At 52.0% G+C, this 27,859-nt stretch overlaps 1 protein-coding gene across 2 annotated transcripts; it reads left to right on the top strand.

Moving 5' to 3' along the window:
* Window positions 1–1,553: 1,553 nt before the first annotated feature.
* Window positions 1,554–17,370, top strand: Ythdf1 (YTH N6-methyladenosine RNA binding protein F1). 2 transcript variants are annotated; one of them, XM_046433440.2, is made up of 5 exons: window positions 1,554–1,677; window positions 2,332–2,356; window positions 3,371–3,450; window positions 10,818–12,338; window positions 15,987–17,370. In XM_046433440.2, the coding sequence occupies exons 1-5, from the start codon at window positions 1,651–1,653 to the stop codon at window positions 16,011–16,013; spliced, it is 1,680 nt and encodes a 559-aa protein (XP_046289396.1). In that variant the 5' UTR covers window positions 1,554–1,650; the 3' UTR covers window positions 16,014–17,370. The 2 variants fall into 2 exon arrangements, with proteins under 2 accessions (XP_046289396.1, XP_058431420.1); XM_058575437.1 differs by having other exon boundaries at window positions 1,632–1,678; window positions 2,289–2,356.
* The last annotated feature ends 10,489 nt before the right edge of the window (window positions 17,371–27,859 follow it).

The raw sequence follows: 27,859 nt of genomic DNA, 5'->3' as shown, positions 1-27,859 counted from the left end.
TCATCTAAACTCTGAATGGTGTTCCCTCGGGACCAGCATGGCTTCCTGAGGCTGCTTGGGTATTGGTGGGTGAAGAAAAGGAGCCCCCACAATGTTAGAGGACCTGTAATTGGCTACTTGGCCCCCAACCCCTGGGACCACTGCATGATTCTGCCTGAGGCATGTGATTTGGGGGGAGGAAGAGGGCAGAGGTTTCTAGAAGGCTGAGTAACCAGGCTCCCTGGAAGCATGTTTGTGGCCCCTCTCCAAGGGTCCCAGCTTTATTACACAGGGGTGGGAGGCAGGGCTTCTGGTCCTCAAAGACTGCTGTGTCCCCACATCTGTGCCAGTGCAGATCCCTGTGTCTGCTGCACTCTGGACAAGCACTGCATATTTTCAGATCCAGTGAAGCATGGACTCCATATTGGCAGGAACTGCCCACTGCCTGAACACATCAGCACCCAGATTCCTCCTCAGGGCATCGGGTGACCCTGCTAGCTTTGTGCTAGGCCTGTGTTTTCCAGGTCGAGGCCAGGCAGGGGCCCAGGGAGACCAAGCAATGGCAAAATTGGGAGCAGCGGTCTTCCCCAGGGGCAGACCAGTTGGGGGCTGATCTCCACCTCCTCCTCCTCGGATACCCAGGCTCGGAGCCTCTCTTTGATCCTTCTCTGGTGCTCTTCATTCTGCTCAGTGCATTGCCTTGGTTTGCTTTGTGAGCACTCCCAGGACCCGACTGGCATGAACCTCAGCCTGAACCACATCAGTCCTTCAGCAGGATAAGAACAGGACTCATCTGGATCATCTGAAGATGCACCACCTGCCAGAGAAAAGAAACCTACTTGGAAACCTGGGAGGGCTCTGGACTCAGGGTGGAGGATGGTAGGACAGGAGCCGGTATGTAACGCCTGACCAGAAGGGTCCCCCATGTTGGAGACCCTGCTAGGTCATAGAAAGAGGAACCAGGTTTCTCCGTGAACTTGGAACCAGGTAGGTACTGTCCATCCTTCAACAGAAAACAAAGGCCTCTGCACAGAGCATGGCTAAATTTTCTTTTCCTCTCTGTGGTGAAATAGGGGTCCAGAACCTAACACAGGCCTTGGTTGTAAACGGGCAAGCCCCTCGCAGGCCCCAGAGCCCACACACAGAGCAGCCAGGGAAGCCGACTGGGGCTCCGAAGCTGCTGAGGAGGGCTAGAAAGCGAGGTAGGTACAAGCCGGGGCCAAAGCTTCCGCAGCCACCGCCGTTTGCTTGCTGCTCGGCCGGCTCAGCCGCAGAGGCCCCACGTGACTTTCCATTCCTCCTTCTCCCGAGTGGCTCCGCCCCGCAGCGCAAAACTGGGACTTAGGCGCGAAATCGGGCTCGTGAAAAGGTCGCACGCATGCGCTGCGGCGGCGGCCCGACGGCATTCCCGGCCTGCCCCGCGCGCCGACGTCGCGCAGCCTCGTCCCCGCCGCCGCCGCCGCCATTGGAGTCGGCGTCCCCTCCGCTTGTCCGCTCCGGCCCTTCGCCCGCCCGCCGCTCCCGGCCCGCGCGCCTAGTGCCGCCGCTGCGCTCGGCCGCGCCCGCGGAGTTGGCGGCGAGGCCCGGGGCCGCGTGCGCGGGCCGACAGGCCCGGCCTCGCGGGAGGCCCAAGCCCTCGGCGCCCGCCCCGCGCCGCGCTGTTCATGAAGCATGTCGGCCACCAGCGTGGACCCCCAGGTAGCGGGGCGGGCGCGAGGCGGGACCTGGAGGCGGGCCTGGGTCTCGGGGCTGGGGTCGCGAGCCGCGGGGCCGGGACAGAGGGCTGGGGTCGCGGGGGCTAGGCGGGGATCTGGAGGCCAGGCAGGGTCTCGGGGCTGGGGGCCTGGAGGCCAGGCCGCGATAGGGGACGCGGGGCCAGGCCGAGGACCTGGATGCCAGGGTCGGGGATGCGGGGGTGGGGCCGAGGACCTGGATGCAGGGTCGCCGGTTGCGAGGGTGGGCCGAGTCCTGGAGGTCTAGCCGTGGTCAGGAATGCGTGGCCGGGACCGAGGGCCTGGAGGCCTGATCGGCGTCGGGGATGCGTGACTGGGGCTGAGGACCTGGACAGGCCAGGGTCTGGGATGCAGGACGGGAGCCGAGGATCTGGAGGGCAGGGTTGGGAATGAGGGGCCGGAGCCGAGGACCTAGGGGCCTGACTGGGTTTGCGAGGTCAGGGCCATAGGGTCCGACCTGGGGTCCCGGGTTCTGGGGTTCGGGGAGCGGGGCCGCGGGAGGCCGGGCCGGGTCATCCGCCTGGCCCCTGCTCGGGAGAGTTCGCTGGAGAGTAACTTTGTCTTTCCTTTTCCGGGCTGGGCTGTGTCTGTTCGCACCTCCCGGCCTGCGGCGATGCAGAGAACAAAAGGACAAGATAATAAAGGTGAGGAGAGTTCCAGGATGGCCATACGGGCATTGGAGGAGGACAGGCTGCCCTGCCTGGGCAAGAGAAGGTCCACAAGCCACGTCTGGAACCGGAAACTTGCTTTCCTCCTGGCAGCTAATGGGAGATGAAACTTTCCGTTTCCTGGAGATTTGACTGGTCAAAGACAGGCTTTTCAAGGAGAAGTAAATAAATGGGTGCTCAGAATAGTGCAGCCCTTCCCTCTCACTGGAAGATTGTTGATTTGATGGGGGAAAGGGAAGGAGATAAGGCACTGTTCAAAGGGCAAGCACAGGGGCCAGGGGCTGAGTAACCAGTCCTCTGCCGCCCTTAGCTGGCTCTCCCAGAGAGGCAGCTAAGACCATCGCCTGTAGACCATCTGCTCCCTTGTTTTCCTAAGTCTACTCTCATCTCCTGTGTTCTTGCTTGGAATAAAGCCCCAGAGTGCACTCCTGTGAGAGCCTGTAGGCGACTCTTGATGCTTACTTGCAAGACTGCTTTAACCAGCGTGTTACTCCGGTGCAACCAAATAGGGTTCATCGTGTTTTAAGATTGGAAAAGGCCCAGTGCTTTATTCACCTTTCCTTTTCTGGCTGAGCATTGTAACACTGGAAAGTAAGGGGAGAGCCAGATAATGGTGAGCTTCTGTTACAGCCCCTTCCCAGCTGAACATCCACAAGCTGGACATATGGAGGCTACATTCTCTGTTGGCGCCACTTAGATCTTCTTAGACTTTGTCAGTTTCAACAAAATCTGGCTGTGAACTCCTTGTATTTTGTTTGCACTTACATTTTGTCACATCTACCAAATTATATCATTATCAAAAATGTAGCCTAAATTGATGAAAGTCTGCATCACCATTTTATTTAGATGTGAAAACAGATTTATATTGATTGTGCTCATTTTAAATAAAATCAATTTCTCATAGAAATTGATGAAAATAGGCGTTACTTTGATTTCCATGCTTAAAAGTAATCTTAAAACTTGATAATGGTTTGCAACTTCTTGTTCTAGTACAAAATGGTTCTTTGCATCAGAAGGATACAGTTCATGACAATGACTTTGAGCCCTACCTTTCTGGACAGTCCAATCCGGTGAGTTCATTTTGTTAGCATATACTTACTTTTAAATTAATTATAATTAGTTGTAACACATTTTTTGTCATATTTTTTACTTTATTATCCTAAATTAGAAACTATTAGAAGTGGTTAATGTTAGTATTAATCTTGAAGATTTCCTTTGAAGTCTTTCTCTTATTCCACCTGGGGCACAAGTATGACACAGGTAGTTTCCCCTGGAGGAAGTAGCACTCTACTGGGCTTGGGTGCTGGTAGAATCCTTGTGTGAGGTGTAGTGCCTTTTGTGGAGTGCAGTCGTGCATAGTTTGCTAAAGTTTTTTGGCATGTTGTTTTTAGTTTTGTAGGATTGAATTGTGGCTTAGGAGAGTAGCTAAGCATTGGATGGTGGAGCTGGACTCCTGCCCTGGGCTTGAACCTTAGCTCTCAGGTGGCTTGCCTTCCCTGTGCTTTAATTTCCTTTTGTTTGAAATAGCAAGTCACATTTGCCTTGTTTCCTTAGGTATTTCAGGATTTCTTGGCCATGGCACTGGAATTTTGGGCCAGACCATTCTGTGCATTGTAGGATGTTCCCCAGCCTCCCTGGCTTTTACCCATTAGGTTCCATGAGCACTCCCACTTGAGTAGTGACAGTTGCAAATGTCTCCTGGGGACAGAATTGTCCTGGTTAAAAACCACTGAACAAGTTGAAATTTAGGATTAGCCTTAATATCTGCCACTTTGAAAAGGTATAGTGCCTATTTCAGAATGAAACCAAGCTTTGCCTCTTCCCTGCGGTGGGGTGAAACTAGCCAGTGTTGTTCTTATCTGCCCTTTTCTAAAGTATCCTCGAGCTTTTTTCCATCTTCTTCTTTCCCAGTGCATTTAACAAGTCTGCAGTTTATGAGCCTGGGAAATTGTACAGAGGGAACCTTGACCCACCAAGTCTCTTGATGGCCCCTGACAGTCTGTCCCTCCTCTGGCAGGACAGGGTGTTGCAGAACTGACCTAGCATTTATGGACTTTTGGGCAAAAGTTATGACCAGAAGTTAAATAGACCTATTTACTTTCTACTATTCTTATAGTAATATTACGTACTAAATTTTAACCAAAACAAGGGAGACAGGTTGTTTCATTATACTTTAAAGTGTGTGTCTGTATATACGTGTGTGTATATACATGTATGTGCGTGTGTATATACACGTGTATGTATGTGTGTACACATACACATATATACATATGTGTTTTGCAATACTGGTTATAAAACCCAGAGCCTGTGTATGCTAGGCAAGTGCTCTACCATTGAGTTTTATCCTCAGCCTTATTTATTTCATTTTGAGGTAGGTTCTCACTAAGTTGCCAGGGCTGTCCTCAAACTTGGTGATCCTCCTGCCACAGCCTCCTGAGTTTCTGGAATTATAGGCGTGCATCACCATGCTCAGCCTGAAATGTATTTTTACAAAATTAAAGCTCTTACATTGTTCAGAAGGATTTCTCTTAACTATGGAGTAGATTATTTTCCACTGTCAGTGGCTGTTTTGCCCTCTGAGCAGCCATGGATAAAGACTTTTGATTAGGTTGAGGTTACCAGTAGTGGACAGCTTTAAAATGGTTCCTGCATTCTATATGTTAAGATGTGTACTTTTTAGCAGGGTGATCAATCAGCACATACTTGAGAGTACATCTAAGCTCCTGGTGGATCGATAGCAGATTTTCTAGAAATACACAGCTTCTAATACAAGGCAGGAAGCACACAGCATGGGAGAGCTCTTCAGTCCTCATTGTTATTCAGAGGTAAAGTAGTTGAGGACCAGTCAGACCACAGTCCGCCCAGGTGGAGGATTGTGATGTAGAGCCAGGACACTCACAGGGAGTGTCTGCAGGTATTCCGCAGATGTCTATGCTTTTGTCTTTGTGTTGCTTGCTTCTTCATGTGGGACCACAACTTTTGTTTCCTTGCCTTGAATTCTCCTTATTTTATTGTTTCGGCCATGAGTCATTTGGGATTGTTACTGCTGCTAGACTTGCTGAATTCTTCTTTTTTTTTTTTTTTTAAAATATTTATTTATTTATTTTTCGGTGGACACAACATCTTTGTTTGTATGTGGTGCTGAGGATCGAACCCGGGCTGCACGCATGCCAGGCGAGCGCGCTACCACTTGAGCCACATCCTCAGCCCCTTGCTGAATTCTTCTGATACAGGTTGCTGAGATAGAAAGGTTCTCTCTTGCTTTCTCACATGAGAGCTGTGCTGTGGTGACCATCTAGCCAGAAGAGAGGTCTTTTGTGGCTGAAGAAATGAGCTCAGAATCCTTGTTGGTATGCTCAGTGCTCACGGACTTGGGCGGACATTGTGTGTGTGGCAGCTTTGTCAAGGAGTTCCTGATGTGTGAGAGCTCATGGCTCTGGCGTAGCTTGCACAGGCCTGTTGGCAGAGCCATGACAACATTGAAGGTCATGGGTCTACCCTCACCCTTGCTTTGCATCCATCGTATGGTTTGTGTGATGCATTGTGCTGCTTCATTTTGTGAATCTGATGCTGGAGTGATTTGGGAAGTTCAAAGAGCATGTGTTTGGATAGGTCAGTGCGGCTCTATGAGCTGCAGTGGGGCTGTTGCCTTAGAGAGGCCTTCGCTGTGTTGCCCTATGGTTCCACCCTGGTCTATAACAGAAGATGTGTGTCCGTAACCTTTTTTGGAAATGAGGGGAGCAGAAGGGCTCAGTGAGGGGCTTCAGGCTGTCCTCTGTTGAAGCAGATGTGCTCAGGCTTTCTAGTTTGCTGTTTTGTTTGTTTTTGAAAGATAAGGACTAGGGGGACCCAGAGCAGGTCCCTTCAGAGTGTAAGACACTGCCTGAGTGATGTCCCGGTTCGGGAGACACTGTGTCCTCCAGGCCTGTACCAGCCTCTGAAGCGTGTGTGCTTTGACCTCTGACTGGCACTGACAAATGAGCAAGGGCACCTGGGCACAGGGGAGGTGGCACCTGCACCTGCATTTAAAGTCCTTGGTTGTCAACACAATCATTTGCCTGGTCACACCTGACAGGAACAGAAAGTAAGGACATTGAGAGGTTTTGTTTCTTCATGGAACACTCATTTTATAAAAAAGTTTTATAAATTTTCCTGTTTGAGTCCCAGGACTGATAATTGGTGGTTTGTCTTTTCTGAACTTCTTTAGGAAGACTATGCTTTTAATCAAGTTGATATATGTAATGTTATTTTTTTTACACTTCTGTTTTATTTATGTGATGCTGAGGATTGATCCCAGTGCTTCATATGTGATAGGCAAATGCTCTTAACTCTGAGCCTCAACCCTAGCCCTAATCAAGTCTTCTTTTAAAAGGGCTGAATGTTGTTGTGATCACTTGCTTGAAGGCTGGTGGGGTGATTTCATGAGTTCAGGAAGACCTGGAGTGTTTAATGTGGTGTCACTTAAGAGTCCCTGAGTATGCTGTTGCTCAGGTGTTGTCCTGTGTGGTTATGTTGAAGTTTGTACCTCTGTATTTGACCTTGGAGAAGCTTTTGGCATGGAGTTGTTATCTTGAGAGTCACACTCACCCCATCACCCAACGTTTGGTTAGTTTTTTCATCTGGTGCTGGACCTTTCGTGGTGTCCGTGGCTTCTGTTCAGTGCATAAAGCTGGCAGAAATTTGGCTTTTGTCTTAATGCTAAGTCCAGGTGATTCCGGTGGGACCAGGATGACCTGAAGGGTCGGCAGACACATGCTTAATCACCTAGGTCTGCATCGGTTTCTGTGGCTGCAACTGAACAATAGAAGGTCTAGTGGTGGTGCTTACTAGGTAGATAGGGATTTGCCATCTGACTGCTTCCTAGCAGTTCATCTGAAAAGAGGGGAAGTCTTCATGTGCTGCTTATTGGTGAGTTGCTGAAACAGATGCAGAAATTCTGTGTTGGAAACTGCTGTTTCTGCAGGTTGACCAACCATCTGAAGGGCTGAAATTAAGCCTCAGAAGCACCTGCCTTCAGGACAGACAGGAAGAATGACAGAGTAAAGTGCTCAGGGCTTGGGTTTTTTTCTGTAACATCTCCATCCTCAAGACTCATCCAAGACTGCTGAAACAGTGAGGCTACCCTGGCTGGCTCTGTTGGCTCTGGTCAGCAGTTCCAGGATCCTGTCACTGGGTCGGTTTTCAGCATTGCCCACACATAATTAATGTGATTTGATTAAGTACCTTGAGCAGACAGGTGCTCTGTTCATCTTGGGCTTAGGAGGGACCTTTCTGCTTCTCTTGAGTTCCTATGATGCTGAGTCACTTTATGTTTGTGAAATTAAAGTGTTTCAACTGTCTTAGAATTTCCTTCTCTGGAAAATGAATAGTGTAAACAAGTGTTTCAGCTCCAGGTTAAGTGGCCCTGGGCATTTTTACATTCTGTTTTGTCTTTTTGGGGGGCGGGGGTATTGGGAATTGAACTCTAGGGCACTCGGCCACTGAGCCACATCCCCAGCCCAGGGTCTCACTGAGTTGCTTAGTGTTTCAGCCTCCCAAGCCGCTGGGATTACAGGCGTGTGCCACCATGCCCGGCTTGTTTTGTCTTTTTTAATTAAACCTGAGGAAGCTGGAAAATTGCTCTTTGTTCTAGAGTAGGTTTATGGTTTCTCTGTTTACTCAGTGTTTCTAATGATCTAGGGATAATGGTCACTGCTTATTTAAAATTTGTTTCTTTGAGGTGTTTATCACTTCTTAGTTCCTCTGGAGGGAGGACCCTTAAGAGTGAAGAGCTAAGTTTTCCTGTCAGTGGCTCTGATTTGACTGAAGATGTGCTAGTCTGTGCGGTCCTGTCATACCCAGGGCTGTGGTTAGAAGTCTTGGATGCGGCAGCACCCACTGTATCCTGAGGAGGCACTGGAGGCCCACATGTGCTTGCTCAGAGGTGTTCGTGTGTGAGGAGCAAGCATTGAGTTTGCTTTCATAATATCAGCTTATTCAGCTGTGTCTCTGCTGAAGAAACTTGCATATTCCTAGCTTAGATTCCCCTGTGGTGCCACCAAGCTGGGGAGGGTCTGGGTCACAACCAGTCTTACCTGCAGCACTTGCCAACATGAATGCTGATCTGTGCCTGGCTGTGTACAGGACAGAGGGAGGCAGAGGACTCAAGATAGGCTCTGGGTGCTTTATCAATCACCCAGGCACAGCTCGAGGGCATATTTGAAGCCAGTGTCTGAGGTTGAGACCAGAATAGTCAGCCTGTGCTCCTCAGACAGTGACTGAGAACCACTCTTTTCCCAGGGGAGGTCTGCGGCATGGACTGCAGTGTTCAGCACGTAGAGGGCAAGAGCATCACCTTCAGATGTTTTTCTGTACTTGGCCTGTTTTAGATAGCTTTGCAGAATAACCAGCTGCTTTATTTTCAGAGATTGGAAGGAGGCATGGCAGAGGTAATAGAAAATGGGCTGTCAGTAGGCTTGAGATAAAAATTGAAATTGAACCCATAGCCTCAGGTCCCTGTGCTAGTGGGAAGGGTTGGAAGATGGCCTGCTGGCAGAGCTTATCTAGAGGTGGAGGGGAGGGCATGGTTCAGGGTTGTGACAGCCACCAGTGGGCCTTATAGCACTGTTAGGGAGCTCTAGGAAACTACAGCCTCTTATCTAGAAATTGGAAATCTTTTTCTTTTGTTGTATTAATTAAATGTTTAAGAAAGAGCTGTTGAACTTGACATGGTGGTGCACACCTGTAATCCTAACAACTTGGGAGGCTAAAGCAGGATTACAAGTTTGAGGCCAGTCTGGGCAACTGAGATCCTGTTTCAAGTTAAAAAATGGAAAGGCTGGGGATGTGGCTCAGTGGTCGCCCCTGGATTCGATCCCCAGCACCTCTTAAAAAAGGAGCAGAAGAAAGGGCTCTCTTCTGAAGAGTTTCACAGTCTTTAGGAGAGCTGCAGCTTTGTTTTTGCTTATTCCCTACCCCACAGCTGACAGCTCAGGAGAGAGGAGAGGCAAGGCCCTCCTTGCTTGCCTCATTGCCTCGCTCCTGCCTTTTCTGTGTGTTTGTGGTTCTTGAACTCATGCCTTTCCTTCTCCTGGGGTGTGATGGTTTTTGCAGGGGAATAGTAGCTAGGACCTTTGTGTTCAAATCCTAAAGGAGCAGGAATTCTAGGATTTGGGGGTTCAGTGGTGAGGTGCTTGAACCATGTTACCAAGGTGAGTTGGACAGTACTGGCAGGGAGCAGCCAAGGGCTCTCTGCTCTGTAGTGGGCAGGATGGGTTATTGGAGGGGCTTTTCCTGCGTGTGTGTTTGTGGTACCTCAAGTGGACTTTCAGGAGTGTCCTTTTGCATGTATGTCACCTCAAATCATTACACACTTCTCATCTCAGTTGAATATCCTGGGTGTGCCTGGCCTCACTGCGTGGTCTGTGTCCTGTGGGTCAGTTCCATGGCCCCTGGGGCTTCTCCTTCCTCTGCCTTTCTGCTTATGGAGGTGATCGTAGCTGCTCAGGGTGGAGAGGAGCACTGGCTTCCCTTTGGAAGAACTGCCCCGTTTGTCCTGTGTCCATGCAGGCATCCCTCGTGAAGCAGGTCCCCATTTAGGCTTTCCACCTGCCTGGCCTGGCTGTATAGGCTGTTCTGAGGACTGACTGGGTGGGGGTATAGGAGGGGAGGTTGCAGTACAGCGGCCAGAACCATTGAAATCCTCTCAAGGGAGGATAAGCTTGAGTTTTTTTGTCTTACACAACATCGATAGTGTCTCATTTGTAGAATCTCAAAGATCTTCATTGTAGGGAAACAGTTGTTATTTCATTGTAAGAGATGATTCTGAAATGCTGATAACAAGTGGTGCTTTCTGGCCTCGCACTGGGCACCTCCCCTTCAGCACCTCTACACAGGTGCTTTACTCCACAGGGAAGTGTCTTTCGGTACTGCTCTGAAGCAGCCCTTGAGGGTGGTGAGGAGTGCTGAGGTCAACTGTGGGAAGTAGGTATGAAGGTCTAGAGGAGGGACACCTGGGACGTGTTAACTGCTCAGTGAACTGGAGCCTCCATAAATATCCCAGTGCCCTGTCAAAGTTGCTGTCTGTTGATATTGCCAGCATCATCATGCAGGATGGGTTAATTCCCCACTCTGGGTTCCTCTAAATAGGTCAGACTTGATGGTAGAAGGAGGAGAGAGCTGTCCATCTAGCTCTAGTGGGCTCAGCTCAGTAATTGAACTTGAGCTTAGATCACTGTGAGTGAGGCTTGGTGTTTGAGATGGTGACCTGGGTGATATTTGTTACTAATTTCTCTGGATCCTGACTTTGTTCTCAAGTTGATGGACTTTATTGCTCCATTAAGAATGAGTCACTTGTGCAGTATCAGGCTGGATTATGTGCAGCCTGTGTGAGAAGTGGTCAGCAGATTCAGTCCTCATGTAGTAGCAGTCTAACTAGTCACCCTGTTTGTTTTCACAGAGTAACAGTTACCCCTCGATGAGCGATCCCTACCTGTCCAGCTACTATCCACCATCCATCGGATTTCCTTACTCCCTCAATGAGGCGCCGTGGTCCACCGCAGGGGACCCTCCAATTCCATACCTCACCACTTATGGGCAGCTCAGTAACGGAGACCATCATTTCATGCACGATGCTGTTTTTGGGCAGCCGGGAGGCCTGGGGAACAGCATGTATCAGCATAGGTTTAGCTTCTTCCCTGAAAACCCTGCATTCTCAGCGTGGGGGGCAAGTGGTTCTCAGGGGCAGCAGACCCAGAGCTCTGCATATGGAAGCAGCTATACCTACCCTCCAAGCTCCCTGGGTGGCACGGTTGTTGATGGGCAGACAGGTTTTCACAGTGATACCCTTAATAAGGCACCTGGGATGAACAGCCTGGAGCAGGGCATGGTTGGCCTAAAGATCGGGGATGTTACCACCTCTGCGGTCAAGACGGTGGGCTCTGTTGTCAGCAGTGTGGCACTGACAGGTGTCCTTTCTGGCAATGGTGGGACAAATGTAAATATGCCAGTCTCAAAACCAACCTCTTGGGCTGCTATTGCTAGTAAGCCTGCAAAACCACAGCCTAAAATGAAAACAAAGAGTGGGCCTGTAGTCGGGGGTGCCCTGCCTCCTCCACCTATAAAGCATAACATGGACATCGGCACCTGGGATAACAAGGGGCCTGTGCCGAAGGCCCCAGCCCCCCAGCACGCACCAGTCCCCCAGTCTGCCCCACAGCCCCTGCAGGTGGCCCAGCCTCTCCCAGCTCAGCCTCCCCCATTGGCCCCTCCACAGTATCAGAGTCCTCAGCAGCCACCCCAAACCCGCTGGGTCGCCCCTCGAAACAGAAATGCTGCCTTTGGGCAGAGTGGAGGGGCTAGCAGTGATAGTAACTCTCCTGGAAATTCCCAGTCTAATTCTGCCCCTGGTGTAGACTCCCACCCCGTCCTTGAGAAACTGAAAGCCGCCCACAGCTACAACCCTAAAGAATTTGATTGGAACCTTAAAAGCGGGCGGGTGTTCATCATAAAGAGCTATTCTGAGGACGACATCCATCGCTCCATCAAGTACTCCATCTGGTGCAGCACGGAACATGGCAACAAGCGCCTGGACAGCGCCTTCCGTGCTGTGAGCAGCCAGGGGCCTGTCTACCTGCTCTTCAGTGTCAACGGGAGTGGGCATTTCTGCGGGGTGGCGGAGATGAAGTCTCCTGTGGACTATGGCACCAGTGCTGGGGTCTGGTCTCAGGACAAGTGGAAGGGCAAGTTTGACGTGAAGTGGATTTTTGTCAAGGACGTGCCCAATAACCAGCTCCGGCACATCAGACTAGAGAACAACGACAACAAACCGGTCACAAACTCCCGAGACACACAGGAGGTGCCCCTAGAAAAAGCCAAACAAGTGCTGAGAATTATTGCTTCCTACAAGCACACCACCTCCATCTTTGATGACTTTTCTCACTATGAGAAGCGGCAGGAGGAGGAGGAGGTGGTGCGCAAGGTGAGTGGTGTCTCAGGCACCTGCTGCACCCCTTGGTGTCTCATTTCTATGCATGTGAAAGGTGGCTTGAGCAGCAGCCAGGCAGGAAGCAGATGGGTCCTGTGACAGACTGCCTGGTTGGCCTTGGGCAGGCCAGGCATCCAGAGGGGGCCGGCAGCATCGACGAACTTTCCCTACAGTGGCTACTGGGAGAATCCAGTGATTATGGTTGAGTGGATGTCACCAAATAACTTTCGATGGCTTCAGTTTTTAAGAAACATGGTAGCAGGGAACATTTTGTACACATAAGGTAACAAGGAACCTGAGGGAAGTTACTCTCTTTGTCCTGTTTTCTTTCTGAATGGTGATCTCAGTGGAGAACACTTGGAAGGCAGTGTTCACATGGTACTGGAGAAGCCAGCAAGGCTGCTGTAGGCACTGGCTGGCACTTTGGTTTCCCACCTGCCTGAGGGCTCTTCCCCTCAACAGTTGAAAGGTCTGGTCCAGTCTGATCATTTGTTTTTCTTTTAGAAACTCAGTATCCTGCAGTTTTAAGAGCGTTGGCCCACTCCATCGAAATAGTTAAGAGGGTAGTGGTGAGGGGCAAGCTTGGAGTCACAGTGTTAAATAGACGTGTTCAGATCCAGGTATCTGAGGTGCTCCTGATTGCCTGCTAGGCCCACAGTGAAGCTCCTGGCATATGAACCTTATAGCTCCCTGGAGTTAGTGTGGCTTCTCTTGGGGAGGGCCCAGGTGCCCATACTCCCAGATGCTGGCCCCAGAAGAAAGGACCTGATATGATTTGCAGAGCTCTCTTCATGAGAGTGCTCGTCCTGAGGCTGTCTCTCTTTGGTGGAGTTTCAGTTGGTCAGCTGGCTTTCTCATCATTTCTGTCCTGTGTTGGAGGAGGAGTTGCTCAAACGAATGCAAATGTCTGAGTGTCTGGAGCAGAGCAGCATGCAGAGGGTCCTGGCAGTGCCATTGTGCTGGCACCATTAGGTTACCCTCATAGTAAAGAGTGGAATGCCTGAAGAGGGGGTCATTTGTTTCCAGTTAATTCTGTATTTTAGCTTTTGGGGTATCAATTACAGCCAAGCCATCACCTGACAGTGGGTCAGAGTCTGAAGAAAGTATTGTTTGAGCAGTTTTGAGGTTCTGTGGGCATCATAAAATGCACCTGCACAGATGAAGGTGGCTGCAGCATCACAGGTCAGGTTAGTCCTGTGGCACCGCTGTCATCCTGCAGAACATGGCTGATACAATGCACAGTTGTGCTGAACTGCTGAATTTGCAGGGTTAGAACAGATCTGGCTTTAAATTGGCAGCTGGCTGTTTTGTGTGTATCTGTGTATGTGTGTGCACGCGCTTGGTTTTTCTTAAATACTGAATACTTGGGTTTTCCTAAAGTGCATTGGGTCCCAAAGTTTGGTGATGAGCTTAAGGTTAAAATTCCACCCCTGAACTGGTTGGTGCTTTTAAAATGCTAGTGTCCTAAAACTTTCATTATAACAACTTGTGACACTGCATTTTTGTGTCAGGCCTCAGGTTGAGCCTTTTGAACGACCGGCAAGGCCTGTGGGCATCTGCCTGTGGTTAGGGTCTGTTTTGGTCCCCCATCCCTTGGGTGCTCCATTGGCCAGTCCAACTGAGTTGCTTTATGAGCACCATAGGAAGGAACTAGTGCCTCTCCCACAGACCATGTCAGCTAGAACAAAAAGCTGTATACTCATGTGATTCCCCTTTAACATTAGTTTATTATTGAAAGTGATGCGTGAGAACTCTGATTTGGTACTGGTTCTGGTGGAATTTCAGTACCTTCCAAGCTCACTGTGTAGAGAAATGTAATGCTCTGTGGTAGACCTCCACTGATGGATGCTCAGCTTTGCTTGCCAGGTGCTCTGGCCTGCCTTCAGGAGTGAGAACCCTAGGTGTTCTGGGGTTGGGTCTGAGTCAGGAGCCCTTCCTCCCTCTGGAGTAGTGTCTTCTGCTGGCCAGGTGATCTCAAGGTGTCTGAGAACTTACCCACCTTTTGTTTATCATGACAAACCTCACTGATTTCCAGTTGTTGTAACTTAAAAGGTACCTAATGTTTAGAAAGTACAATACAGTTAACATTTTTACAAAGCTCCCCTGTCCAACTTGGAAGTTTACTGACTTAGGAAAGCACTCAATTTCATGGCAGCTGTATGAGACCAAGTCCTTAAATCTACAAACAGTCCTCCTTTAGGGTGCTTAAAACAGTGAAGACTATGTGCTCCACAAGCATGTGTTGCACTGTTGCAGATACTTTTGCAGGCCCCCCTCCCTGTCATCTGCACATACACCAGATCCTCTCAGTAGGGAGGGTTAAAGGAGGGAGCTTAAGAATAAGTATGCATACATGCATGTTAGTACGCTCCTCTAAGGCTGAGCTGTGCTTCCTCTGTCAGCTCTTTGAGAGGTTTGAGTAATGCTGCTTTTTTTAAGAGCAGATGGTGTACTGCAAAGTCTGCTTCCTGGATGTTTTGCTGGTAGCATTAAGACTTGCTTAAAGAGAGCCTAAAGGAATGCAGAAGACTGAGTATTTCTTTTCTTTTTTTAAAGAAATATTTATTTTTTAGGTGTAGATGGACATAACACAATGCCTTTATTTTTATGTGGTGCTGAGGATCGAACCTGGGTCCCACCCGTGCTAGGCAAGCACTCTGCCGCTGAGCCACAATCCCAGCCCCCAAGTCTTTCCTTTCTCCAGTTGTGCACTTGAGGGTAGGGAGGAGATGTTAATTCTCAGAGTGGCTGTCCACCCTTCTCCTTCACCCAGGTTCACTTGAGTCTCAGAACAGGAGCCACACAGAATATAGGAGGGGAACCTGAAGTTGTGCTTTAGTCAGTCTGCAGCAGATGAGGGGAATGCCGTTTTCATGTCAAGAGCTGAGTTTAGATTCTGCGTGTTAGGAAAGACTGAGATGGCTCCTAGACCCACTGATTAGAAGCCATGCAGACACAATTGGGAAAGAGTTGGATGTAGGTCTCAAACCCATGTCAGGCATGCTTTGGAAGATTGCTGTTTTTATGGAAATAGAGGTAAGCCTGGCTGGAAGAGCCTTGCCCCACATTGGTCAGTGTTCTGTGTGGTATTACAGGGGACTTGAGCTGTTGGAAAGGGCCAGAACTGATGGACTCCTGCTTATCCTCCTGTTCTGTTCTTCATTAGCCAAGTGACGTGGAGCTCACTTTTTAGCCAGTTGGATAGACTTTATGTCTTCTGAGTCTCTGGAAGATTTAAATGAGAGAAAATACAGAAGCACGTCTCCTGGGTAACTGGCACACTCAAGTCTCCTTTGCATGTTCCTTCCTCCAGGTTCACTTGTTTTGTATTTCCATGTAGCATGGCATTGATGTGAGGGAGAGCTGACAAAGGTGTGGACCCATGGGACTCTTCAGAGAGTCCTCATGAGGGGCAGGATGGAGCTCAGTGCCTCCCTCTGTAGAGGTGCCTGCTTTGGTCTCTGTGCCTGGTCCCTCTGTAGCTCAGGGCACAGGTGCTGATTGTGGCCAGGCTGCTGAGCAGGAAGCACAGGTCCAGGTCTGTGACTGACCCAGGGCAGCCTTGGCCTCACCTAAGTGGGGCTTGGCCTGCCCATCACAGTTGCTTAGTGTGTTAAATTCCTCTCCTCTTTCTTTTTACAGGAACGGCAGAATCGAAACAAACAATAAGGACAAGCCAGTTTCTTATGTGGTTAGCAGTTCCTTTGAAAGCAGAGTTTAAAACTGTATGCTTGGTGCTGTCTTCGGCGTCAGCTCCAGTGTGTCGTCCTGTGTGGGTTGAGTTGTGGCATCTTTACCTTCTTTGTAGTTCATTTTTGCCAGATGGGTCTGCATTCATTTGTATTTTTTCTATGTATTATAATATTGTAGAACTCACTAATAAAGAAGTATTTTTTGTCAGCTTATCAGTCAGACTGACCTAATGCAAAATATAAATATCCTTAAAGACAACAAAAAACCTAATACATCCCAAAGATTTTTTTTTAATTTTGGAAGAAATTATGTTCTTATTATTTTATCCAGTCATTTATTGTTTCCATAGGAGACTTTATTTCTCTCCTCTCTACTGTTTTATAGCAAATGTAAGAACACATGGGTGGTTTTGTTGGATAGAGTATGCTGTTAAAATCTTCACAGCACGAAATCAAAGATTAGAGATCACCCTCTTGCGATTGATTTGCCATTTTTGCTATCTGTGTTATCTTTCTAAAATGTTGATCTGTCCACTTGGATTTTCTGCTGGACAGAGAGATAAGTCTTGATTTTTCTAACGTGGAGACCACGTTTGTGTCCTGGGAAGGGCCATCCTTCCTGATGCCTTGCCCACGCAGAACTGGCCACTTCCCCCCACTGCCGCTGGCTAATCCGCTGCCAAGGATTAGGAAGGTGTTTTAGGTCTGGGTCAGTGTTCAGTTGTTCTTAGTTGTTGGCAGGTCATTTTTAATTTCCCCTTTTTTTTCACTTGAGAATTCCGATGTCATCTTAAGTTTTTGTACCAATAATACTGAGCTTTAAAAGTAGGATTTGGTGGTACAGACAGTGTGATGGGTGATGCCGCCGACTGTAAATTCACTGTGTCTATTTTTTTTTTCTGTCGAATGGGTGAAAAAAAAGCAAAAAAACAAAAAAATACCCCAAACAAAAAAATTTCCCTGAAACACCCCACACACAAAAAAACCCTTTTAGAAAATGAATTTGCTGTCATGTTTTGTGGAGTGAGGGCCTGTTGGAGTTCGCCGCCTGGAGTTGGAGTCCAGCATGGAAGTGGTGCTCACGCCCGCCACCCTCGCACACCGAATCTGCACGCGCCCGCTGTAGAGGATCCTTCCTGTCTTAGAGAGCAGATACCTTCTGAAGCTATTTACTCCAAAAGACCCTCTGAGTTAAAGTGTAAGCTGTATTATTTAGACTTGTATCTAGAACGTGTCACTTGCTCTGAGTTGTTACTGCCTGTACGGAGTCATGGACGGCGTTGGACCGCTGTCCTCTAGGAGAATACAAGCCTTAATAAACACCTGTTTAGCAAGTCTGTGTGCTGGTCCTTCACCCCTGCCTCTGGGGTGGCAGCTGTGGAGCTAGCAGAGGCCTGCTTTCCATGCAGCGTGTTTCCCAAGGCCTACGACTCCTTCGGGCCTGGTGCTGGGAACTGAGGGTCTCCTGAGAAGAAACTGTGCTGAAACTTCACTTGTCCCTGTTTTTTGTTGAAAGGCGAGAGGAGCTTGTAAAGCTCTAGCTAAGTGGAACTTCAGTGCCCCCAGCACCCTGTAAGAATTTGCAGATGCACAGCACTGTGTGAGAAGTCACAAGTTCCTGGCTCCGGTTCCCTGTCTGCTTGCTACATCCCTCTGTTGCCCTTGGTCCTCCTTGTATATGTGTTTCAGGTCATGGACCTCAGTGTGCTCTAGTAATTCCATGTGTTTGTTTGTAGGTCTGATGTTTGTTCACAGCTTATTTTCTTTGTGAGGTAATTGACACACCCAAGTGTACATCTGCCCTTTTTTGATGCGAGATGCAGTTCCTGAGTATCACATACTCTCCCAGCATAGCCTCCTCTGCCAGAACTTGATAGTTGGTCAGGAAGCACAAAACAAGTTTAGGAAAATTTGTCCCATTTTCTGACAGATGGTCAGAGGCAGGATGTTATTCTCCACTGCAGCTCCAACTTCACTTTGGAATTTTATTTCAGAAAATGTTTTGAATCATCAATGGTTAATTTCCTAATTTTTCTGCCTTTTTTTTTTTGTGTGTGTGTGTGTGCGCGCGCACGCATGTTGCATCAGCCTTCTCTAAAAGTAATTTTGGTGTTGAGTGCGTCAGCTGAGAAACACTGAGGTGGTGTGCATTGAACAGGGTGTTCCATCTAAGTCTGCACCAGAAGGGTGGGATTGCTGGTCATTGAGGAATTGGAGGTGGTGTTAGGGACTCTGGCCAGTGGTGGTAGACACAGGCCTGTGTCATGAACGAACAGTGCAGGCAAGTGACCTCGCCCTGAAGGCTTCCTCCAAACCCAGATAGGTCTCCCACTCTACCACCCCTGGAGAGCTGGTGTCTGGCCCCAGCAGTTCCTAGAGACAGGGAAGCCTACTCACCTGTGGTGCTGCAGGTGTTAGCTTGCTAGTGCTGCTCTTGGTGTTTCCAAACCTGCTCCCACAAGCCAGCCAAGTAAGCCCTTACCTCCTTTTCCCTTCCCCAAAGCTCAGCTCGGTAGGATTCTTAATTTCATAATGGATTCTTGGTTACTGAAAAAAAACGTGTCACCAGATGTGTGGTTTTGTCTTTGGATGCCCTGGGGTAGGCTGATGCATCTGCACTGACAGGTGGGTGCAGCTGGGTGTGCAGGCTGCTGCCCTACACAGGGTATCCAGTGAGAGATGTGTAGTGGAGGAAACATGGCTTGCTGTGCTGGGGACCATGTGCTCATCCCTCAGTTTGCAGATCCAGTCGCTTTCAGGCTCCTGATGTTCAGAATTGATGAACTCTTCCTTTACTTGCATAGGACAGAAATAACCTCTGGCTAAGGTCAGCTGAGAGCCAATGCCCATGAGGAAAGAATCAGGTCACCTGCCCTTGCCTCCTGGCTCCCTGGAAGTGGGACATCCCGATGTCTCACTGCAGACACGGTGATTGGACACTGGGGTGCTCCTTAGACCTCTACAGCAGTGTGCAAGTAAATTATGGCCTTGCTGTGCATCCCCATGTGATTGGGACTCATATTTTTCTCCCTGTTGTTTTTAAGATTAGCATATTCAGTTTTTTTGGGGGAGCTAATTGCTGGAAAAGGTCTTGGAGCAGTTAGCCTCCCTGTTTTTACCATGATTCTGTGGATGACAGTCACATGGTGCAATTTAAAAAAATATATATTATTGTAGTTGGACACAATACCTTTATTTTACTTATTTATATGTGGTGCCGAGGATCGAACCCAGGGCCTCACATGGGCTAGGCGAGTGCTGTACCGCTGAGCCACAACCTCAGCCTGGTGCAAATGTTTTTGAGCTAAGACTACCCAGTTCAAAGTCTCCTTCAAGCTGCCAGCATCCCCTTATGCTGGGGATTTCTCCTCAGGTTCATCTTCATCTACTGAAGAGGAGCACCAAGAACAGGACCTGGGAGAGGGTGTGGAAAGAGGAGTGGTTTTGCACCCAAGGTAGTGGGTTCCTGGTCAGCAGATGCTTGTTGGTGCCTGAGTTTTGAGCAGACAGCCTACTTCCTGCCTGCAGCAAGTTTGGACAAGGAGCCGGATCTGCCAGAGTAGTCAGGCTTCATGTTGCCCTGGCACACGTACAGATCCAGGTTCACCTCTGCCTAGTGTCTGTTCTGAAGGACATCTCTGGAGCAAGCAGGTATCCACTGGACCTGCTGGCTTTCCTAGTGGCCTGGGACAAGGGCATCTCAGAGCAAGTGTGCAGCATGGCCTCTTTGCCTCTGGGAATTTCATGTGAGCCTTAGGGGTGTTTGTGGTCATGCAGCGTGTTTCCCAGGGCCTCCCCCAAGTATTCAGGCCACCCTAAGCCAAAGAATGTCCAATGGCAGCCAAACTGATGGAGCTCAGGCGCATGTATGGTGTCCTGTATACTCTCATACATAAGTGTTTTAGTCACATCCTCCAGCCCTGAGGCCTTGGGGAAGGTGAGCCATTTGAGCTCAGGGTTGCAGCAGGGTGTGAAGAGGGCTTTGGGGTGCAAGGGACTGGGAATTCAATGGGCATCTGTGTCCAGAGTTGTGAGTGGGCCAGGGCTTGGGATCCAGGCAGGATCTGTAGCATGTGAGGAGGCCTGAGGCAGGGTGGAGATGGGGAGGTCCTGCAGGACAGCCCTAGAGCCCTCAAGGTGACCCTGGGACTAGTCCTTCCCCCTTCCACAGCCCTGCCCCAAACAGACCCTGCATCTGTCCCCATCTCTCAGAGCCAAGGTGAGTGCCCCAGCCTTTGGGCGGAGTTTCTGATGCTTGGGGGCCTGGGCCCCACAGGGGCTGGGGACACTGGAGGCAGGGGAAGGCAGTAAACCTGAGGGCAGCCCAGCAGGCCAAGTGCCCTTTCTGGCTGTTCCTCTTAGGTATGCCTTGACTCCAGGATGGTGTGGGTAGCAGCTGAAGTCGGGAGTGGGCCCCCCCAGTCTGCTCTGTCCACAGCACTGTCTTCCCACTGGGCGGCTGCCCGCTGGCTGGGAAGGGGTGCTGCCTTGGAGTGGAGGAGGCTCTGCTCGTCCTGGAGGGGTAGAGTGTCGGAAAGGGAGGCCAGTCACCATCATTGCCAGACCAAGGCCGATCCTGACATGGCTTCTCTGGCTAACACCACCCTTGGAGGCTGGGTGGGCAGCCTTAGAGAGTGGGGCTAGAGAAAGTTCATAACCCAGTAATGCCAGTCTGTGATCAAGGAAGCCTCCCAGAGAAGGGAGGCAGGCTAAGATAAGTCAGGCTCCAAAAGGGGCAGTGAAGTCTGAGAAGAGCCTTCTGGTGAGAATATCAGTGTGCACAAAGGCTTCTGGGCAGGAGGGGCACCAGGTGGCCTGAGAGTCCAGAGGACTGGGGGAGGGGTTCTTTCCTGCCCTGGAGCTTCCTCTGCACCATACACTGACAGCTTGGGTAGACTTGAGACAGGCCTTTTGTTGGGCTGTTTGGCCAACGGGCTCTTGGGGTATTTCTAACCTTTGGACATGTGGGCTCTGAGGGGGTTGTCACACTGTCCAGGGATGTCCATATTTACACACATAGAAATGCACAGGTACACACATGAGCACATTGGTGTGTGCACGTGGGCATGAGCTCACACAGTCACATGACAAACAGGTGCCCAGTCATGCACAAGGCAACATGCAGGTATACCCAAGCGTACACACAAACATACATGCACTGATGCACACATGGGTATACCTGCATGGGCTTTCATTGAGCTGATGGGTTAGTTGTAAAGATGAAAATCATCCCAGAATAGGAGCCCTTTGGGGAGGGGCTGCCCTCTCCTGTAGCTGGCTGCAATCAGCACCTTTCTAGGTCTAAAATTGCTGGGGAGCTGCCCATGAGAGGTGGAATTAGTGGGAAATAGGCCTTGCTGTGGGCTGTTTGGTCCACAGGCTCCTTGGCTGTCCCCAACTTTTGGGCAGTGGGCTCTTAGGGGATTGTCACCCTGTTCTGGATGGCCACTATGCTATCCAGGAAGCTGACAGTTTCAGGAGGCTCTGCACATCTCTGACCAAGGAGTGGTTGGGAAATCACTTTTGGATGTCCTCCCTGGACATTTTGAAAGATTATGAGGAAAGAACTTTGGAGATTGTCCAAGGTCAGCTAGGTCAGGGGCTCCTTAGGCAATGATGGCCAGGCATCTCCATGTCATGGGGAAAGCTGTCCTGATGGGAGTTGGGGGCCTGAGCAACACCCAGCTGAGCCCCTTCACCACTCAGCTCTCCATTCTCAGCTTGTTCAGGTCACTACCTTTTCTGTGTTCTCAGTATGTGCTTATCTGATGTTAGCTTTCTGTTACTATAAAAAAATACCCAAGATAATTAATTTATAAAGAGAAAAGATTTATTTTGGCTCAGAGTTTTGGAAGTTCCAGTGGAAAGTGCATGGCCAAGAAGCTAGAGAGGAAGAGGGCAGGGTCCCTGTGACCTGAGCACCTTGGTAGATTCCACCTGCTCAAGGTCCACCACCTCCCACAGGTACCACCATAGGGACCAAGCCTGAAACATACAGACCTCTGAGGAGCATTCCTCCAACACCTTCCTTGGAGTCTCTTGAATGACCGTTGGGTGGCCACTGTTCCTGTGGGTCTACATCTTCATTCTGCAACTTCATCCCCACTGCTTCAAAAATGGAAACAGGACCAGCCTAGAAAGTGCAGGGTCCACCTTGCTAGGTTGATGATGATGATGCAGTGGTGACAGTGACCATGCTCACATTTGCTGAGTGGATGTGTCCAAGCTCACCCTCCAGCCTCACAGGGTGAAGGAATGGATGAACCTTGACTGGGTCTGAGACACTTGACTGGGTCTGAGACACTATCTTCACATCCCTGTGACTCTGTGGCTGAGGGGGCCTCTGCTATTCCAGACTTGGTTTTAGCTGGTCCAAGGTGGACAGGAGACCATGTCCTCTGCCCACTCTGGTCCTGTCCCCTGCAGGCTCCCCTGACCTAAGGGGCTCAGAAATATTTGTTGAGTGAAGGAATGAACACTGAGCATCTTAGGGTGTAAAGGCTTTATTCACCCTTGTCGCTCCTCTCCTGGTCTGAGATGTGTTGGGGCAGGGGTCAGTCTCCACTCTCATTATTCCTGTGGTGGTGGTAAGGGCTGACCTCTGCTGTCAGAGCAAGGCTCAAGATCCTCCTGAGGGCAGATTCTGCCACAGGGTCCCTCTCCATCCCTGTCCAAGCACAAAATTCTGCAGTTATCTCAGAGGCATCCTTGTGTGGTGAACGCAGGCACTTGGAGGGCCTTGCCACACACCCAGATAGCCATAGGTATGTGGGGACATTCTGTTTGGCCCCTGCACAGGCAGTCCTGTACTGCCTGGCTGTAATTTGAGACTACCAGAACTTGGCGTGTTGTCCCTCCACGGGTGAAGTGTGGCCCTCAGGAATGCACAGTCTTTTGAACTTGGGCTGCAAGTGGCCCATGCCTGTGGCCAGTGATGACTTGTGGTGAGACAGGGAAGAGACAGATTGCAGGGGCCTGAAAAGATCTGCTAAAAGTGACCAAAGATCCAAGAAGGGCCCAGCTTCCCTGAGGAGAGCCTTGATACCTGTCAGAGGGTAGTGCACTCCCATCTGCTCAGTTTCCCTGCCATGGCCTGGGCAGGATTCTGCTGCCCTTGGCTCCTTGAGGCACCCACCTCTGTTGGTACCTATATGGAAATGGCTTGTGTGTCTGGCTCTCCATGCCCAGCATAGGGGACTCTTTCTGCTGAGAGCTGACTTTTGGGATCAGGCTGTAAGAGTGGGGGAAGGGGTAGAGCTAGGAGGGGCAGGTGTGTGACCACCTGCGGTTATAATTATGTTTGGGCTGTTCTGAGTTCCCAGAAAGGAGCCAGGGCAGTCTGCACCTCAGCACTGCATGATAAAGGCAGCTGAATATGTGTGTGGCAGGGAGATGCAGGCTGTGCAAATGGGGCCCTTTCATGTTCCTTCTAAAGCAAGTCCCAGCCCTGGGCTCTGCTTCCAAGACAGCCTTTGCCTGCTCCCCTACCTCCCTCATTTGGCTCAGTATTTCATCCACCCCATTGCCCACCAATAACCCCCCCAAAACCCTGAGGACATGCTGGGTTATGCTTCCCATTGTGCTGAAGAAATACTGTCCCCTAGGAACCTGATGCTGAACAGGGCAGTGGTCTGGGCCTCAGTCTGATGTGAGCATTCAGGAGCCTCTGTTGATCCAGAGTCTAGGGTGGGCCACAGACAGGGCTTCTGCATTCCAGTTCCCATGGCCCCTTGTGGCATCCTGGGGCCAGCAGGAGATGGGCCTCCAGTGTGTGCATGCACATGTGTGAGAAGACCCCACCACCATTTGCTCCCTCGGGGGTGGTGTCACCAAGCTAAGGCAGACCTCGCTTCTCTCCTCATTGTTGAATATGGGTCCTTTCGGTCTTTTCTGTCATCCTTCTAACAAGTTGGGGGTACATTTTGCCATTTTCATTTTCCTTCCAAACATCCTTATCTCTTGGGTGGAGACCCAGCTTGCGGAGTGCTCCTGACATGGTGCTCAAATAGCAGCACAACCTGGGCACCAGGGGTGAAGGCCAAGCTGTCAAGAGTCCGAGCTCTCTGGGATCAGGCTTATGGGCATAGCCAGGGCAAGGCCAGAGGTCCTGGATCCCACTTTCCCCACCAGCCCGAGACCTGCCAGGGACTGGATTTGAGGGGAGAAGGGCAGGGCATGGCGGGGCCCAGGGGCCAGTTCCTATCCGTAGGCCTCCCTCCCCTGCTGCCTGGGTCTCAGTAGGGCAGAGCAGACACCACTGGGGAAGGCTGGAGTAGGCTGTGGGGTGGGTGGCATTAACTCAGTGGTTCAGAGAAGTCCTCACAGAGAACTGGATCTTTAGGCCAGATGCCTCTTCTCTAGGCCCCACTTTGGGGAGGGACCCTGCCCCTAAGGGAGAGATGTTTTGAACCCTCTGCCACTGCTTGCTGCCTAGCACCTCACCCAGCAGCATGCCCTGTGTCAAGCCCTTTCTTAGTGATGGGGGGGGCACAGTCTCTGAATGTGGATGTGGGTGAGTGCAAGTGTGAACAGATAGGTGACTGAACTTGGACATGCAGGGCCATCCCTGTCAGATGCAGGGCACAATGGTGGTGGGCCCCTGACCCCAAGGGTCTCTCAGTGAGGCTGGTGGCTCAGTTCCCAGAGGTTTGAGCTGAATCTTGTGGCATGCTGGGCCTCCCCACACTATGGCAGATGGTGCTGCAGCCCAGCTGTGGCAAGTTCTGCTCTGTGGAGGCAGCACCCTAGAGTATCATGGTCCCTGAGCAATAAGGTTTTTATCGAGTGCCCCACATCCACTGGGAAGCTCAGGATCCAGCCCTGTCCCCTGAACTGGAGCCCCAGGTACCACAGAACTGGCTGGGTGGGGATCTGGCCCAGGATCTGGCAGCATAGCTCATACCAGCCTGGGGATGTGCTAGGAAGGTGGGGCAGCTCATTTTGGCAGAGGCTGGGGGCTTTTCCTAGGAGGCCCCACCAGAAACTAACCAGGCCCATGGTCAGTGCAAGGGCAGTATGCCTGGGGCCTCATCTCTCAGCTCTCCTGCCTCCTGGCGCACAGCTTGGAAGATCATTCTGGTCAGGAGCTGAATCTCCAGGAAGGGGGATGGTGCAAGAATGGACTTCCCTTCCTGAATGAGGGGCAGAAGGTCCAGATTGCAGGGCCAGAGGAGTTCTGGGCAGCTCCAAGATGAAGCTCAGGCTGCATAAGGGCCATCCTCCTGTGCCCCCAGCAACCCCCAGACCCAGGGACTGCTGCCCCACAAATCCCTTCAGTACTGCCTTCAAGTGACCTTGGGAGCCCACCCCTTCCCCAGGACCAGATGTGTTCCTGGGGTCTGCTGTCCCTGTCTGTTCATGGGTGAGGAAGAGAAAGAGGAGACTAAGTCCCAGGTCAGTGCTGTGGTGTGAACAGAGTTTGCTGGAGTTTCCCAGGCCACTTCCCTGTCCTGCAGAGGCCAGGAGATTGGAAAACTGTGCTCCTGACTCTGCAGTGACTTCATTTGGTGAGGGGGTGGGAAGATGGAGGCACTGTAGGTAGGCCTCTGCCTGTAGAAGCATTTCAGGGTGAAGGGCTAGGACAGGCTCCCTGCTGCACTGAGGTGCCATCACCAGAATCCAAGTATGTCCTTTTGGCCTGGTTTCTGCCACTAGCCTAGGCCCTTGGAGCTGGGAAACTTGGGGAGATCAAGGACCCTGCTTAGGCTGGGAGCCAGCAGGGGAGGTTCATCCTCCGGCAATGAAAAGACTGGGAAATTGCAAAGCCACACCTGAGACTTGCCTGAAGGGATGGGGGCTTAAAAGGGTTGTCCTCTTCCACTGACCATCACCCCAGGCAACTCAGCCCTGCAGCATTTGGGAAGGGAACAGCCGGTGGGAGGAGGCCGGGTGCCAGTGCAGAGATGCGTGCCAGGGCGCCAGCAGGTGGCGCTGCTTCCGAGGACAGGGAAAAAAAAAAAAGCTTGCAGCAGACCTGAGTGGGTGTCACTGCGGCTGCAGATGGCGGTGGGGGAGGGATTTGTCATTTTCTCCCTGGGCTGCAGAACCTCACGTGCCTTGCGTCCCGCATAGCCCAGAACGGGGTTTGGGGGCGGGCTGCGTCCAGCGCATCGGCCCGCGGGTTTGGACCCTGGGTGCGGATGTGGATCCTCTCCCCGCAGTGTGAACCGCGTCCCAGAGGTGCGGATGCTGGTCCAGGAGCTCTCACCGCCTCCCCCACCCCACGCCTCCCGGCGAACGGCCGGAGGACAGACTTTGCAGCGACCTCAGACCCTACCCCACCCCCTCCCTCGTTGCCGTGGCAACTGTCCAGGGCGCCCTGGGAGGGGGTGAGTGGTACTCGGGACACGCTTGGCTCCGCGAGCCGCGGCGCCCTGTCCCGCGGGGCCGCCCCACCTCCAGCACCGCGGACAGCGCCCAGGCCGGCTCGCGGGTGGTGGGGCAGACCCAATCCAGCCCGCGCTACAGCCCATTCTCCAGCGCAGTCCCGCAGCTCGCAGCTCCCTGCGGACCCTCCCTTTGTCTCCTGGCCCCCGCCACCCTCTGCGTCTCTTGGGCGCTCAGGGCTGCGAACACACGTGGCCGGGATCCGGGTGGCCGCTTTCTCTCCCCCCCCCCCCCACGCGGATGCCCCGCCTGCCCCAAGACGCCTGAGGCATGCGAGCCCCTTTGTGTCCCGCGGCCAGATCCCCGGCCCGGCAGCTGGGCCGCCCTCTGGGCGGGCGCATTGTTCACGGGATTTGTCCGCCGCGCGAGGGGCCACCGGGGGCCGGTCTCGCCTTTTTCCCGCGGGAGGGGCGCTGCGCCGGGCTCGCGGGCCATTTCCATGAGAAAGGAGCGGCGGAGGCGCCTCTCTTGGCATTCACCGCGTGCCTTAATTGTATAGACATTAAATCAAGGTCCGCTGTGAACACGCAGAGGGGCCCTCAGGGCTGCGGCAGCTCGCCGGGCCAGGTCGGGGCCGCGGCTCCAGCTTGCGTGGGGTCCTAACCCGAGGGGCGTGAACGCTCCGGCGGCTTCGCTGCTGGGCGGGTGGGGCGGGGCGCTGCGCTAAGCAGGCAGTGCAGCCCCTTTCCGCCCCCGACTCAGAGGAGCCCACTCTCCCCCCCCTCCCCCTGTAAAGAAGGGCCCCCGAGCAAGTCCCTCGCGGGCGTTCCTGGAGCCGGGCCCCGCGGAACCGCGGCGAGGGAGACGCAGGAACCTAGGGGGTGAGCGAGCGCGCGCGCGCCCCGGAGCCTCCCGCGGTCCTCCAAGGGGTGCAGAGCCAGCTCCGACCCGGCAACGCGAGTCTGTCTGACGCTGCCTTTCCCCTGGCCGGCCCTCTCCGCTGCCCGACCAGGAGCGCGCACTGAATGCTGCTAAAATAAAGAACCTCGATGTTCACAGAGGAAAACCAGTCGTCTCTTTTTACAACCCCGGGGGGTCGCCCTCCCCGTGCGCCGGGGGCGGGCGAGAAGGCGCTTCAGCTGCTCCTGGAGAGAAAGACGGGTGACCCAGAGAGGCCGCTTGCCCGCTAGCCCTGGCGGGGCCCCGAGCACAGTTACCCGTCCAGGCGGGAGCCGCCGCCGTCTGCTGCTCCTCGGCTACTGCCGCCCGCTCCCGCCGCCTCCTCGGTGCCCGCAGGCCCCGAACGCCGCTACCCCGGGAGGGGGGTCCAGGGACGCCGCCAAGGAGAGCCAGGGAAGTCCGCGAGAGCCATGGACCGGCGGGCAGCCCAGCGTCCGCGAAGTCCGCGCTGCGGGTTCCGGCTTCTGCTTGCCTGGCCCCGCCGGGGTGCGACCGTCCCCGCGCTCGCCGCCGCCGCCTCCGCGCGTATCCGCGCTC

The sequence above is a fragment of the Marmota monax genome, unplaced genomic scaffold, assembly GCF_021218885.2.
Source record: "Marmota monax isolate L192 unplaced genomic scaffold, Marmota_monax_Labrador192_F-V1.1 WCK01_AAM20220418_F8-fsc00014, whole genome shotgun sequence".
NCBI classification, from domain to species: Eukaryota; Metazoa; Chordata; class Mammalia; order Rodentia; family Sciuridae; genus Marmota; species Marmota monax.
This window is presented reverse-complemented; position numbering and strand designations above follow the sequence as displayed.